The following is a 15,288-nucleotide window of genomic DNA, read 5'->3' as shown; positions in this document are numbered from 1 at the left end:
TGCCAGCTGGAATCATCCAAGTTAAGACAGAGGCAGCTGTTCACACATTACATTGCTCAATTAAGTGAAGCATTTCAGGGGAATACAATATCAACTTTGTAATACTGTTGTCCAGGGTGTGATCAAGCTGTGCCAGAATTACAGGGAAGGATCATGTGCACTTTGCTCTCATCACTGATTCATTGAATTCCCAATATCTCTTAAGCCAAATGAAATTGTTAGACAGCAATCTTTTTAGAAAGGTGTATCCATATTTTTTTTTTTACGTTTTTATCTAACCAACCCCTCAGATAATGTGTTAATCATAGGTTTATCATGTATTTATTGGAGGTATTCAGGGGTATAAAATCACGCAGACAAGTTTCATGCCTGTTGTCAGGTGTTTGTGAGTTGTGTTTGCATAAACATTCATATGAACCTACATACATACATACATACATCTTAGTGTCCTTTTCATTTATAAAAATGAAGGCTTGATAAAAATGACTTTCTGTACGCATAAACTTGCAGAAATATATCTTTATTGTTGAGAACCAATGCATTTCAACAGAGCAACAGGTGGAAAGTCATTGGTTGAATCGGACATAACCATCTCAGATCCTAAGGACAAACTGTGCGAGATACACAGACAAAAGGGAATGTCTCAGAACAAGGAGTGTCATTCCATTTCAGCTGACTGCCCAAGTTGTTGTGCACACAGTTTCCTGAATTGTTTGGCTGGTCTTTGTCCCAAAAGACAAAGTGGACTGCAGATCCATCAGACCACATCCATCTTCCTTCTTTATGGATGTCACTGAGTCCGATCCAGGTGGGTGAGACAGCAGGGTCAAAGTTCTTGATCAGGGATTTGACAAAATTGTTCTCACTCAGACTGTGGATAGACACCAGGTTGGCACTCTCTGACACACAGTGGAACTCTGCATCAGCCCAGGTCATACGTGTGGCAATGTACTTGTAGCAGCGGCCGTTGAAGCTGTACCAGAACATGGGACAGTCGCCCTGCTGTAGCTTCACTTCACGGTCACCTGAAGGAGATGCGGTGGCCAGAGCCAGACCAAACAAGAAGAGGAACAAGAGCATGATAGTGTCCCTGTGTCACAGAAGCAGAGCTGATATGCGCCAGTGAGTGGGATGGAGATCCAGGAGGAGACAAGTAACAGTCTGTTTTCTTTTATATGCTGTGGAGTGGGTGTCTGCACTGTTGTTGTAATAGTATTGGCCAAGTGTACTTGACAAACATATTCAGTTGCACACTGCCACACAGTATCTGAAAATAAGCCAAAAAAGACCAGCACACCTGGAGATGTCACATATAACCTACAACTTATTCAAATAATATATAAGGTCTAATCCATTCATTCTCCTTCCATCCCAATAAAGACCCTGTGAGGTAAAAACAGATTGGTGTTGTTTAAAACAAAACTAAGTTAAGGAATGAATATATCTTTTCTCATTGCACTACCAAAAAGTGCCAAGAAGAATTTTTATTTTTTATTTATTCTATTTATTTATTTTTTGAGTTTTTAATGCTCGACAAGGATCAGCTGATCATAACACTAAAGTGTTCACCTTTGAATTTTGCCTTGTGATGAAGTAAAGATGCTCTTGGCACTAAAATGATTTGGGAAAAACCTCAGAGATCTAATATAAACTAACTCACAACAGTGTGATTTTACCATCAGAACCAAGTAAATATTGAGTTTTGAATACATAAAAAGATATCCATGTGTAAGGTAGTGTACTTGTGATTACATCATAAGAGCTGTTACACCTGTGCTGTTCCCATATTTATCTGATACAGAATATAAATATCTGGGACAGCCAATCACTTTGAATTTACGCAAACCAGCAGGTGAAGAAATAAAACACGTGGCTTATGTGAGAAATGGACGTTGATGGCCAACAGTTATATAACTCAAGTTTTAGTTTTCAGTTGTAGAAAAGTTGATATTAGCAAAATGAAATGGAGAAAATTTAAGTTTTTATATTGCTTTAAATATCTCAGTGTCATAATGAATTAAAATGGCTCATTATAATTGCCATTGAGGAGCTGTATAAGCAGACCTCCACAGATATGTTTGCTCATGTTAGTAAATGTAAAACTCTGGATTTACTTGTAGATGTCAGATTAAATGTTTTAGGTTACGCCCAACAGTTATGTTGTGTGTATGTGAAGAGTGGCAGTTTAAAATATACACATATATACTGGATAAACTACACATTTATTAAGTGTACCCCAAAAGTTAAAATGACAATCTGTATTAATAAGGTCTATGGAGAGTTGGGAAGATACTTTGTGTTACAGTTAAAAAGAGAATTATTGTTCTCTGGAGGAGGCTGCTTAAAGGTAACAAAACTCCCTATTATTGATGAATCAGAATATAAAATTCATGTGATGTTCCTTCATTTAATCAACAAGCAAAGAGTATGAAAATCTAGAACAGACATGTAAAAGCACTTTAACTAAAACAATCATTTAAATCTACACAAACTTGCAAGAGGAAAAATCTGTGGATTGAAATGTCTTTATTCCATAAATCAAAAAGTTGTGTGAATATTCCTTTCGACCAATCATTGGAGTTACATGTGTTAATGTTCAATATTCATGAAAATAAAAGAAATTGAGAGTTTGTCTGCAAACTGAAATTTGCAAACTCACACAGATTTTTTTATTGAACCACTGGAGTCGAACATGTGAACATCCAACAATGGTGAAAGTAAGAGTTAGAGAAATAACTTCTGTACACACGTAAAATTGTATATATGTTTATTTTTTGTGTTCCAGACTGTGGATAGACACCAGATTGGCCTCTCTGACACACAGTGGAGCTCTGCATCAGCCCAAGTCTTATCTGTCATTATGAATGTCCAACACTGGTGAAAATGAAGGTTAGATAAATGACTTTTCTTCATGAACATTTGTAACTTTTTTTGTTGAGGCCCATTGCATTTTAACAGAACAAGAACAAGAGGAAATTCACCAGGTTGCCCATAGCAACCATGTCAGTTGCTAAGGACAGACTATGCGAGAAGCACAAACAGACGGATAGGTGTAATAACATTTGGCATCATTCCATTTCAGATCAGTACCATGGTTGTTGTGAACACAGTCTTCAATTCTATTATTATTGTTTGGCTCTCCTGGAAACCAAAAGTCAAAGTTAACTGCACATCCATCAGACCACATCCATCTGTCTTCTTTGTGGACATCACTGAGTCCAATCCAGGTGGGTTCCTTAGTATGGTCAAAGTTCTTGATCAGGGATGTGACAAAATTCTGTTCTTCCAGACTGTGGATAGACACCAGGTTGGCCTTCTCTGACACACAGTGGAGCTCTGCATCAGCCCAGGTCATATGTGTGGAGACATACTTGTAGCAGCGGCCCTGGAAGCTGTACCAGAACATGGGACAGTTCCCACGCTGTAGCTTCATTTCATGGTCACCTGAAGGAGACTCGGCACCCAGAGCCAGACCAAACAAGAAGAGGAACAAGAGCATGTTGGTAATTTCTTGATTGGAGCTGATCTGCACTGTGAGGTGTGATCAAGAATCGTGCAGAGACAGGGGAAAGGCTGTTCTCTTTTAAATGCTTTAGAGAGGGTGTCTGCACTGCTGGCATTATATGATTGGTCAAGAGCACTTGCCAAACATTTTCACCCACACAGTAACACACAGAAGTTGAGCATAACTCAAGAAAAGACCATCAATTCACCATGAGATTTCATATCAACACTATAATTAGTTAGTTGTGTCTTAAAATAATATTCATATTTACATATGAACATTGAAAGTGTTTTTTCTTGCTGTAATCATTCCTCCTGTTCATACTGGCCGTTAGAAGAGTCATTCCTCATGTGCTTCAATGTAAGTGATGGACAGCCCTCAGTTTGTGCAAATACGTATTTGAAGGTTATCAGAAGCTTATATTCAAATTAGTAAAATCGAGTGGATATCTTCCAAAGTTAACACCTTTTTACTGCAAATGTTCCTCTTTTTATTACTATCCTCTCACAGTCATTCAACAGAAGAATGAGAAAGACTGTCTGGGGAAACAAAGAGGAATTTTGTACTAAAACACTTTAACTTTGGAAGATATCCATTTAATTTAACTAGTGTGGATGACTTAAGCCTCACATTAAATTCAGATGAACTCTGAAATATATTTTTTCACAAAACAAGGACATTGAATTGTGTCCACTTACATTGAAAAGGCATTTGGAGGATCTTCTAATGGTCAGTATGAACAGGAGGAATGATTACAGTGTTTCAATGTTCATATGGGCACCTGACTGGAGTTTAAAGACCAACTTGAAAAATTGTGAAGGTATCCTCTAATATGCCAGACTAAATGAAGATTTTATCCTTTCTCCATGCTCTGCCAAGAAGTTCCAGAAGAATTTTTCTTTTCTGTGAATATCTGAAGGAAAATGTTGGTGATAGAAAGGGATCAGTGTCTATCTTTGAAAGAGAGTTTTACTGCACAGACAAGCACTAAACTGCTCATAACAATGAATTTCTGTATGAAAGTGAGCCTTCACCTTGAGATCATCTTTAACTTTTGTCTTGTAATGAATCAAAGATGCTTTTACCACTAAAATGCTTTGGGAAAAATTGTGGTTCTCCCCTGAACATTTCACTCATTGTTATTTTACCTTTAGGTTGAAATGATGTTGAACACGTGTTGCATACATGACTTTATTGCACTTTACCCCCCTCCCACAGAGTATTTGTACTCGGTGTTCGTGTGATCAAAACAGCTGTTCCCAAATTTATCTACTACACAGAGAATATGAAGTGGTGGAGCAGACTTTGAAAAACACTTTAATAATCTAAACTTACACAAACAAGCAAGTAAAAAACTGTTATTTCACTGTTAGTTCTCCTAATAATATGTTTTTGTTTTGCACAATGAGTGGAAGTTATCTGTGTGACTGTCAAGTGTCAGAGAAAATTTGGGTTGATAAAATAACTTGTGTACATACTTCCCCCACATTAGTGGCCTATAAATATCTGCATGGGATCATTATTTACGTGTAAAGTGTGGACACCCCTGATTAAGATCTTCATTCACAACATGTTTAAAATAAACAAGAATAGGTCTTGATGTCTCTCTTGGTAAAGTCTACAGGCCTACCAAGATGTCAGTTATATAACAGTCTGTACTTAACAAGGCCGTAGCTACCATAGATCTTTTTTACTGAAGATATTTTTACATATTACAGGTGTGACATAATAATAAATTATGACTGAATGACATTTAGCTGGCTCAGTTTCAGGGTCTTGGTAGTGTGCATGCAGGCTCACTGTCACACTGTCATGGCTTACTGGAACACTTGAATCGAACAGAGCCATCATCAATATTACCAGTAACATCTGTGCTTTTCCCAAATGACAAATCAAAATGTCTGAGGACCTCCATATCCTCAATAAACCTGGCTTTTTGAAGATATAGAGGTCATGTCCTTTGCATTTTTTCCAGGGGATTTGGGGGTTTAGGGAACTTGGGATGAGTTAATATATTTCATTTTTTTATCATTGCTTTTTAAGTATTTAAAATTTCTCTACCAGAATTTTATTCCTGCGATAGTGAGAGCTTTGTTATAACAATATACAGACAATAAAGCTGAAGCTGAATAAATAAAATGTTTTTTTTATTATTCACATCATTAAAAAATGTGTGTCCCTCATTTCTCCATCATCCGTCACCGTTGTTTAGTTGGCAGAAGCCTGCTGAGTAAAAGAATGATAGGGATTAACAGCATCAGCAAACCTTATCGCTGCCAGGTGTCAACCATCAGTGACCCTACCTCCCTTTCACATACACACACACACACACACAAACGCAGCACATGGCATGGAGTGCTTCTTGTCACAGCTCATGCCAGCTGGAATCAGCTGAGTTGAGACAGAGGCAGCTGTTCACACATTACATTGCTTGATTAATTGAAGCATGTCAGGGGAATATAATTATATAATTTCAACTTTGTAATACTGTTGTCCAGGGTGTGATCAAGCTGCATCAGAATTACAGGGAAGGATCATGTGCACTTTGCTCTCATCGCTGATTGAGTTAATTCCCAATACCTATTAAGCCAAATTAAATTGTTAGACAGACAAATTTTTAGAAAGGTGTATCTTCATATTTTTTTTTCACATTTTTGTCTGAACCACATAGTTAATCATGTATTCTTTGGCGATTCAGAGGTGTAAAACCATGCAGACAAGTTTCATTCTCTGCTTTTTCTATTCCCCCTCTTGTCTTCTCCCAGTAACTGACTCACCCAGATTCTATGTGACACACTGGTCTGTTTTATGTTTTCAGAGAAATGATCCCTTCACCAGAGTATTTTGTGACATTCAGAGCAGATTAAGGGGCAGAGATGTGGTTTCTCCCTTTGTCAGTTAAATGAGAGCAGCTTTCAGTTGACTGTTGTCAGGTGTTTGTGAGTTGTGTTTGCGTAAACATCCACATGAACATACATACATCTTAGTGTCCTTTTCATTCATAAAAATTAAGGTTTGATCAAAATGACTTTCTGTACACACATAAACTTGCACAAATATATATTTATTGTTGAGAACCAATGCATTTCAACAGAGCAACAGGTGGAAAGTCATTGGTTGAATCAGACATAACCATCTCAGATCCTAAGGACAAACTGTGTGAGATATACAGACAAAAGGGTATGTCTCAGCACACTGAAAGTCATTCCATTTCAGCTGACTGCCAAAGTTATTGTGCACACAGTGTTGATTTCCTGAATTGTTTGGCTGTCCTTTGTCCCAATTGACAAAGTGGACTGCGGATCCATCAGACCACATCCATCTTCCTTCTTTATGGATGTCACTGAGTCCGATCCAGGTGGGTCCCACAGCAGGGTCAAAGTTCTTGATCAGGGATTTGACAAAATTGTTTTCACTCAGACTGTGGATAGACACCAGGTTGGCACTCTCTGACACACAGTGGAACTCTGCATCAGCCCAGGTCATACGTGTGGCAATGTACTTGTAGCAGCGGCCATTGAAGCTGTACCAAGACATGGGACAGTCGCCGCGCTGTAGCTTCACTTCACGGTCACCTGAAGGAGACTCAGTGGCCAGAGCCAGACCAAACAAGAAGAGGAACAAGAGCATGATGGTGTCTCTGTGTCACAGGAGCAGAGCTGATATGCACCAGTGAGTGGGATGGAGATCCGGGAGGAGACAAGTAACAGTCTGTTTTCTTTTATATGCTGTGGAGTGGGTGTCTGCACTATTGGTGTAATATTATTGGCCAAGTGTACTTGGCAAACATTGTCAGTTGCACACTGCCACACAGTATCTGAACATGAGCCAAAAAAGACCAGCACACCTGGAGATGTCACATAAAACCTATAACTTATTCAAATAATATATAAGGTCTAATCCATTCTTTCTCCTTCCACCCCAATAAAGTGAGGTAAAAACAAATTGGTGTTGTCTACCTTTGAATTTTGCCTTGTGATGAAGTAAAGATGCTCTTGGCACTAAAATGATTTGGGAAAAAGCCCTGAGCCTCAGTTAGAACAGATATAAAAAGTGTATTAAGCCCTGACTGCTACCTGTGTTAAATAGATCAAATATAAACTAACTCACAACAGTTTGATTTTACCATCAGAACCGAGTAAATATTGAGTTTTGAATACATAAAAAGATATTCACGTGTATTTTAGGTAGTGTACTTGTTATTGCATCATAACAGTTGTTACACCTGTGCTGTTCCCATATTTATCTAAAACAGAATATAAATAGCTGGGACAGCCAAGCACTTTGAATTTATGCAAACCAGCAGGTGAAGAAATAAAACACATGTGACTTCTGTGAGAAATGGACATTGATGGTCAACAGTTATATAACTCAAGTTTGAGTTTTTGGTTGTAGAAAAGATGATATTAGCAAAATGTTTTCATGAGATAGATACAATTTAGAGATTCACTATTGCTGTAAATATCTCAGTGTCATAATGAATTAAAATGACTCATTATAATTGCCATTGAGGAGCTGTATAAGCAGACCTCCACAGATATGTTTGCTCATGTTACTAAATGTAAAACTCTCGATTTACTTGTAAATGTCAGATTAAATGTTTTAGGTAGGTTCGGCCCAACAGTTATGTTGTGTGTATGTGAAGAGTGGCAGTTTAAAATATACACATATATACTGGAAAAGCTACACATTACTTAAGTATACCTCAAAAGTTAAAATGACAATCTGTATTAATAAGGTCTATGGAGAGTTGGGAAGATACTTTGTGTTGCAGTTAAAAAGAGAATTATTGGCCTCTGGAGGAGGCTGCTTAAAGGTAACAAAACTCCCTATTATTGATGAATCAGAATATAAAATTCATGTGATGTTCCTTCATTTAATCAACAAGCAAAGAGTATGAAAATCTAGAACAGACATGTAAAAGCACTTTAACTAAAACAATCATTTAAATCTACACAAATGTGCAAGAAGAAAAATCTATGGATTGAAATGTCTTTATGCCATTATTGTCAAAAGTAAATGCTTTTTGTTGTAATTTTATAAATAATACATTTTGTATAGTCAAACTGGGACAAAAAGGACAATTTTGAGACTATCAAAAAGTTATCTGAATATTTCTTTTGACCAATCATTGGAGTTACATGTGTGAATGTTCAATATTCATGAAAATAAAAGAAATTGAGAGTTTGTCTGCACACTGAAATTTGCAGACTCCCAAAGATTTTTTTATTGAATTACAGGAGTTGACTACATGAATATCCAACAATGGTGAAAGTAAGAGTTGGAGAAATAACTTCTGTTCATACACTTTAAATTGTATATTTGTATATTTTTTGTGATCCAGACTGTGGATAGACACCAGGTTGGCCTCTCTGACACACAGTGGAGCTCTGCATCAGCCCAGGTCTTATGTGTGGTAATGTATCTGTAGCAGGAGCCGTGAGTGGCAGTTTAAAATATATACATATGTACTGGAAAAGCTACACCTTTCTTAAATATACCCCAAAACGTTAAAATGACAATCTGTATTAATAAGGTCTATGGAGAGTTAGGAAGATACTTCAAGATACTTTTTTTTTTTTAAACTACCCCTCAGATAATGTGTTAAACATAGTTTATCATGTATTTATTGGTGATTCAGAGGTGTAAAACCATGCAGACAAGTTGCATTCTCTGCTTTTTCTATTTCCCCTTTTGTTTGACCCTCTTGTCTTCTCCCAGTAACTGACTCACCCAGATTCTATGTGACACACTGGTCTGTTTGATGTTTTTCAAAAAAATGATCCCTTCAAAGTATTTTGTGATATTCAGAACAGATTAAGGGGCAGAGATGTGGTTTCTCCCTATGTCAGTTAAATGAGAGCAGCTTTCAGTTGACTGTTGTCAGGTGTTTGTGAGCTGTGTTTGCATAAACATCCATATGAACATACATACATCTTAGTGTTCTTTTCATTCATAAAAATGAAGGCTTGATAAAAATTACTTTCTGTACACATAAACTTGCAGAAATATATCTTTATTGTTGAGAACCAATGCATTTCAACAGAGCAACAGGTGGAAAGTCATTGGTTGAATCGGACATAACCATCTCAGATCCTAAGGACAAACTGTGCGAGATACACAGACAAAAGGGAATGTCTCAGAACAAGGAGTGTCATTCCATTTCAGCTGACTGCCCAAGTTGTTGTGCACACAGTTTCCTGAATTGTTTGGCTGGTCTTTGTCCCAAAAGACAAAGTGGACTGCAGATCCATCAGACCACATCCATCTTCCTTCTTTATGGATGTCACTGAGTCCGATCCAGGTGGGTGAGACAGCAGGGTCAAAGTTCTTGATCAGGGATTTGACAAAATTGTTCTCACTCAGACTGTGGATAGACACCAGGTTGGCACTCTCTGACACACAGTGGAACTCTGCATCAGCCCAGGTCATACGTGTGGCAATGTACTTGTAGCAGCGGCCATTGAAGCTGTACCAGAACATGGGACAGTCGCCCTGCTGTAGCTTCACTTCACGGTCACCTGAAGGAGATGCGGTGGCCAGAGCCAGACCAACCAAGAAAAGGAACAAGAGCATGATGGTGTCCTTGTGTCACAGGAGCAGAGCTGATATGCGCCAGTGAGTGGGATGGAGATCCAGGAGGAGACAAGTAACAGTCTGTTTTCTTTTATATGCTGTGGAGTGGGTGTCTGCACTGTTGGTGTAATATTATTGGCCAAGTGCACTTGGCAAACATTGTCAGTTGCACACTGCCACACAGTATCTGAACATGAGCCAAAAAAGACCAGCACACCTGGAGATGTCACACAAAACCTACAACTTATTCAAATAATATATAAGGTCTAATCCATTCACTCTCCTTCCACCCCAATAAAGATGTGAGGTAAATACAGATTGGTGTTGTTTAAAACAAAACTGAGTCAAGGAATGAATATATCTTTTGTCCGTGCACTACCAAAAAGTGCCAAGAAGAATGTTTATTTTTTTGTGATCATCTGAGGGAAGTATTGGTCATAAAAAGTGATCACAGTCTGTCTTTGAAAGAGTTTTTAATGCCTGACAAGGACTTAGCTGATCATAACATTAAAGTGTTCACCTTTGAATGTTGCCTTGTGATAAAGTAAAGATGCTCTTGGCACTAAAATGATTTGGGGAAAAAGCCCAGAGCCTCAGTTAGAACAGATATAAAAAGTGTATTAAGCCCTGGCTGCTGCCTATGTTAAATAGATCTAATATAAACTAACTCACAACAGTGTGATTTTACCATCAGAACCAAGCAAATATTGAGTTTTGAATACATAAAAATATATTTACATGTATTTTAGGTAGTGTACTTGTGATTGCATCATAACAGTTGTTACACCTGTGCTGTTCCCATATTTATCTAAAACAGAATATAAATAGCTGGGACAGCCAATCACTTTGAATTTACGCAAACCAGCAGGTGAAGAAATAAAACAAATGTGACTTCTGTGAGAAATGGACATTGATGGTCAACAGTTATACAACTCAAGTTTTTGTTTTCGGTTGTAGAAAAGCTGATATTTGCAAAATAAAGTTATTATGAAATGGAGAAAAATTAGAGATTCACTATTGCTTTAAATATCTCAAAGTCATAATGAATTAAAATGGCTCATTATAATTGCCATTGAGGAACTGTATAAGCAGACCTCCACAGATATGTTTGCTCATGTTGTAAATGTAAAACTCTCGATTTACTGCTAGATGTCAGATTAAATGTTTTAGGTAGGTTCGGCCCAACAGTTATGTTGTGTGTATGTGAAGAGTGGCAGTTTAAAATATACACATATATACTGGAAAAGCTACGCATTTCTTAAGTATACCCCAAACAGCGTCGGAAATTAGCGGGGGGCAAGGGCAAAAATGCCCCAAGAAATCTCAGACTGCCCCTAAAAACCGTGATCGTTGCAGTTAAAAAGAGAATTATTGGCCTCTGGGGGAGCCTGCTTGAAGGTAACAAAACTCCCTATTAGTGATGAATCAGAATATGAAATTCATGTGATGTTCCTTCATTTAATCAACAAGCAAAGAGTATGAAAATCTAGAACAGACATGTAAAAGCACTTTAACTAAAACAATCATTTCAATCTACACAAATGTGCAAGAGGTTGTTGTAATTCTATAAAAAATACATTTTGTATCCGCCATCAGACATGTGTGTTTTTCACGGAATTGGGTGAGTGCAAGACGCCGACCACCAGGCGGCGCCATCTTGCTATTGTCTAACCAAGACACCGCCGTATTTCCACCATTCGGTTCTCACGTGACATGACTTCCTCCCATAGTCACGTCCGCGTCGCAGACCGATGACGTCATCACGTCAGGCCAAGTCGCCATCTTGGCACACACACACACACACACACACTCATATATACACACACACGCACACATGCACTCCCCTGCATGTGTTCAACCCTGTACATAGCTGTTTGTGTTTTGCTTGGTAGAATTAGATTTTAGAAGTTTAGTAGTTTATTGAATTAAGCATTTGTTAACTCCTTTTATAAGACTACCTTGTTTGGTTATTGGTCCCGGTTTCCAGGTGATGCCCTGTATTTGTTAGTACATGTTAATAATTCTATTAATTTTATAATTAATCAATTATTACTGATAATTGTTAATCATTGTTAATAACCAACTGTGCTCCTCAAGGATCCAACAGTTGGTGTCTGAATTATTGATTGATATTAATAATCTTTTGATTTCATAATTTATAATTATCATAGATAATTATGAATTACTGCTAATAACCAAACACACTCCTGCCCGTCCCAACAAAGAGAATAAAACAAAAGCACGTTTGGTGTTCTCTTAGGGTGAGTTCTCACGTGAGCTGCCCCGACTTGAGTGAAGTGGAGCCTGCGCGGGGAAGCACCATCAGTGAGAAACAGTCCGTAGAGGAGCTGCTATGATCGGCTGCACGGAGAGGAAACACCTCGACTGACAGGATGTACCACTCTGTTTGGAAAAAAATTTTTTTTGATTTATAAATGCAGTTGGCAACCAGCGTATTAGGTGCATTACCGCTACCTTCTGCTCCGGAGTGTGGACCAGAGATTAAATCCTACACATTTAATCCTGGCTGTCTAGTAAACTCAAAGAAAACTCTACTGCTCCATCCACGTGTCAGGTTCATTAAAGTTTTAACGCTGAGCTCCTGAACTCCAGTCCTCCTAAGTTCTTCCTTCATATATTGTCTTTCTTGATCATACTTAGTACAATCTCTGCTTGCATGCATAATAGCCTCCTCAGCCAGCTGGAAAAAAATCGGCAATCGGCCACGATGAGTTGGAAATATCGGCATATTGGATATCGGCAAAAAATCCAATATCGTGCATCCCTACTTCAAGTTTCTCTTGTGGGTTACTCACCCACGCCGGACAGTTAAACCGTCTCTTTACTGTGATGGCCGACCCCAGACCAAACTCCGTACCAGGCAAGGTGAAGGGAAGTCCGCATTCCGTCCCAGCAGCGATGAAGAAGGAAAGTCCCAGTGAAAAAAGAAGAAAGAAACGGTAGGTTTCTCTCTAAAGCCAAAGGTGCCCAGTCTGATGCTGAGAGCGGGCTTCAGAGTCCATACATAAAACGCTAGCATAACATTAGCGTGCATGCTAACTAATAACTAAGCAGCAGGAGCAGCCTACAGCGTTAAAATGAGACACAATGCCAAGGGCGAAAACTCCTAGCCATTTAACCAACTCCTTACAAATGAGTTAGGCTGTTACTGGACTCACTTAATCTGACGCTTAATTAACTTTTGTAGCTATTCGCCACAGCACCCTAACACACACACTGACTCTCGTCTCAAAGAAGCGCACACTCCCGTTGCTCTGCGTGATAGACCCGCCCCTTAACCAATCGTAATTTTAGAAACGTCATGTATCTCTATACAGACTAATCCGAGGCAGGAAAACACTCTAAAAAAAATACACTCACTAAAAATAAACAAGATAGTCTGTCATACCTCACGTTGAGATATATGTTGTAAACAACCTAGGAAAAGATTATGATGCTCAAATGACAGGGCCTAATATTGTAGCAATGGTATGGTTTCTACTTCTATGCCCATTTTAACTGGGAATTTACCAAGGGGTTGCACCTCTAAGAAAAGGGCAAAAACAACTTGAAACAACATCAATATTATACAGGCACATATGAAATAGAACACTTCAAAAGTTAAATCAAATATAGATCTTAAATCACATGAGTAATCCAAAAAGTTACCATAAAAACTATTATATAGAAAAATACATAGAAAAATAGAAAAACTACTTTATTACTACTAATATTCCTTTTGACCAATCACTGGAGTTACATGTGTGAATATTCGTTATCTCTCTATATAAAGCAAGGAATCTCTGTCTGTATGTATGTGGGTTTGTCCTTCGCGTATCTCGAGAGCTGTTCATCCGATCTACTTCATACCCGGCAGGTGGATTAATGTCAATGTGTGAAGTTGTTTGGATGAGCGGTTCTTGAGAAATATATTAAAAAATACCTCATAAATCACATTGATAATGTTGATTTGCTTCTATTTCTGCCTGTGGAGTCAATGCGGCTGTAGATGCGGCTGTGAGTGGCAGTTTAAAATATACTAGAAAAGCTACACCTTTCTTAAATATACCCCAAAAGTTAAAATGACAATCTGTATTAATATGGTCTATGGAGAAATGGACTATGGAGTTTTTGTTTAAACCACCCCTCAGATAATGTGTTGATCATAGGTTTGTCATGTATTTATTGGCAATTCCGAGGTGTAAAACCATGCAGACAAGATTCATTCTCTGCTTTTTCTATTTCCCCCTTTTGTTTGACCCTCTCGTCTTCTCCCAGTAACTGACTCACCCAGATTCTATGTGACACACTGGTCTATTTTATGTTTTTCAGAGAAATGATCCCTTCACCAGAGTATTTTGTGACATTCAGAGCAGATGAAGGGGCAGAGATGTGGTTTCTCCCTTTGTCAGTTAAATGAGAGCAGCTTTCAGTTGACTGTTGTCAGGTGTTAGATGTTTGCATAAACATCCACATGAACATACATACAGGAGAGAGAAAGAGAGAGAGAGAGAAGCAGTGGTCGAGCAAGCTAGGGAGTGGATGAGGAAAGCGAGCAGTGGTAATGAGAAAGCAGATGAAAGAGAGGAATAAAACGTTATTTTCTGATTGTTTCACGGTGGTTACAAATAAACACACCCACACCTTTAAACAACCCTGCGGAGGTGTGCTGCAATGCCTGATAATGGTGTCGTAGCCGCTAAATACACATCATATGTGTACTATGGGAGTAAGGTAAAAAGAAAATAGAATTACTGTAGTTTAAAATGTTTTTTTCCATATGTTTTCATGTATGAAAATACCCAAAATGAACACTGTGAACGAACTATTCATTACTTTAAGTGAATTATTTAAACAGCATTTGTATAGGAATGATTCTGTCCCGAGCATTTTGATCCATATAAGCGATTGATCACTGTAAACGTGAGCACTATAATCAGTTTCCACTGTACTTATCTAATTTAACTACTAAAATATGATTGTCTATGAGGTTAATAAATCAAAAGTTAAACACTTGGGTGATTTTAAAATACAAATACATGGTTACCAAACATTCATCAACTCTTAATATAAGGGAATTTAACTCTTGTCAATAGAGGGCAGCATTGTTACATGTAGTATAAAGTTAATAAAAGTTAATAAGATCAAGGTTTAATATTGGTGGATAGTAAAACAACTATGAATGTTGTACCATTTTTCTTATATTT

General features: G+C 38.0%; 3 protein-coding genes across 5 annotated transcripts; all 3 read right to left on the bottom strand.

The window, feature by feature from the left end:
- Positions 1 to 504: 504 nt before the first annotated feature.
- On the bottom strand, positions 505 to 2,304 carry LOC121912775 (lactose-binding lectin l-2-like). Its single transcript, XM_042435176.1, has one exon. The coding sequence runs from the start codon at positions 1,078 to 1,080 to the stop codon at positions 601 to 603; it is 480 nt and encodes a 159-aa protein (XP_042291110.1). The 5' UTR covers positions 1,081 to 2,304; the 3' UTR covers positions 505 to 600.
- Positions 2,305 to 2,342: 38 nt separating this feature from the next.
- On the bottom strand, positions 2,343 to 12,983 carry LOC121912842 (lactose-binding lectin l-2-like). 3 transcript variants are annotated; one of them, XM_042435317.1, is made up of 2 exons: positions 12,898 to 12,983; positions 2,343 to 5,731 (listed from the first exon to the last, which is right to left on the bottom strand). In XM_042435317.1, exon 2 carries the CDS (start codon positions 3,497 to 3,499, stop codon positions 3,011 to 3,013), a length of 489 nt encoding a protein of 162 aa, XP_042291251.1. In that variant the 5' UTR covers positions 3,500 to 5,731; positions 12,898 to 12,983; the 3' UTR covers positions 2,343 to 3,010. The 3 variants fall into 3 exon arrangements, with proteins under 3 accessions (XP_042291251.1, XP_042291252.1, XP_042291253.1); XM_042435318.1 differs by having other exon boundaries at positions 2,343 to 5,728; positions 12,898 to 12,975; XM_042435319.1 differs by lacking the exon at positions 2,343 to 5,731 and adding an exon at positions 9,506 to 10,141 and having other exon boundaries at positions 12,898 to 12,975.
- LOC121912855 (lactose-binding lectin l-2-like) lies at positions 6,551 to 9,417 on the bottom strand. The gene has a single exon (XM_042435333.1). It carries the CDS (start codon positions 7,133 to 7,135, stop codon positions 6,650 to 6,652), a length of 486 nt encoding a protein of 161 aa, XP_042291267.1. The 5' UTR covers positions 7,136 to 9,417; the 3' UTR covers positions 6,551 to 6,649.
- Positions 12,984 to 15,288: the final 2,305 nt, after the last annotated feature.

This window comes from Thunnus maccoyii, chromosome 15 (assembly GCF_910596095.1).
Source record: "Thunnus maccoyii chromosome 15, fThuMac1.1, whole genome shotgun sequence".
Taxonomy (NCBI): domain Eukaryota; kingdom Metazoa; phylum Chordata; class Actinopteri; order Scombriformes; family Scombridae; genus Thunnus; species Thunnus maccoyii.
The sequence above is the reverse complement of the archived record's forward strand: the minus strand, read 5'-3'. Positions and strand labels throughout refer to the sequence as shown.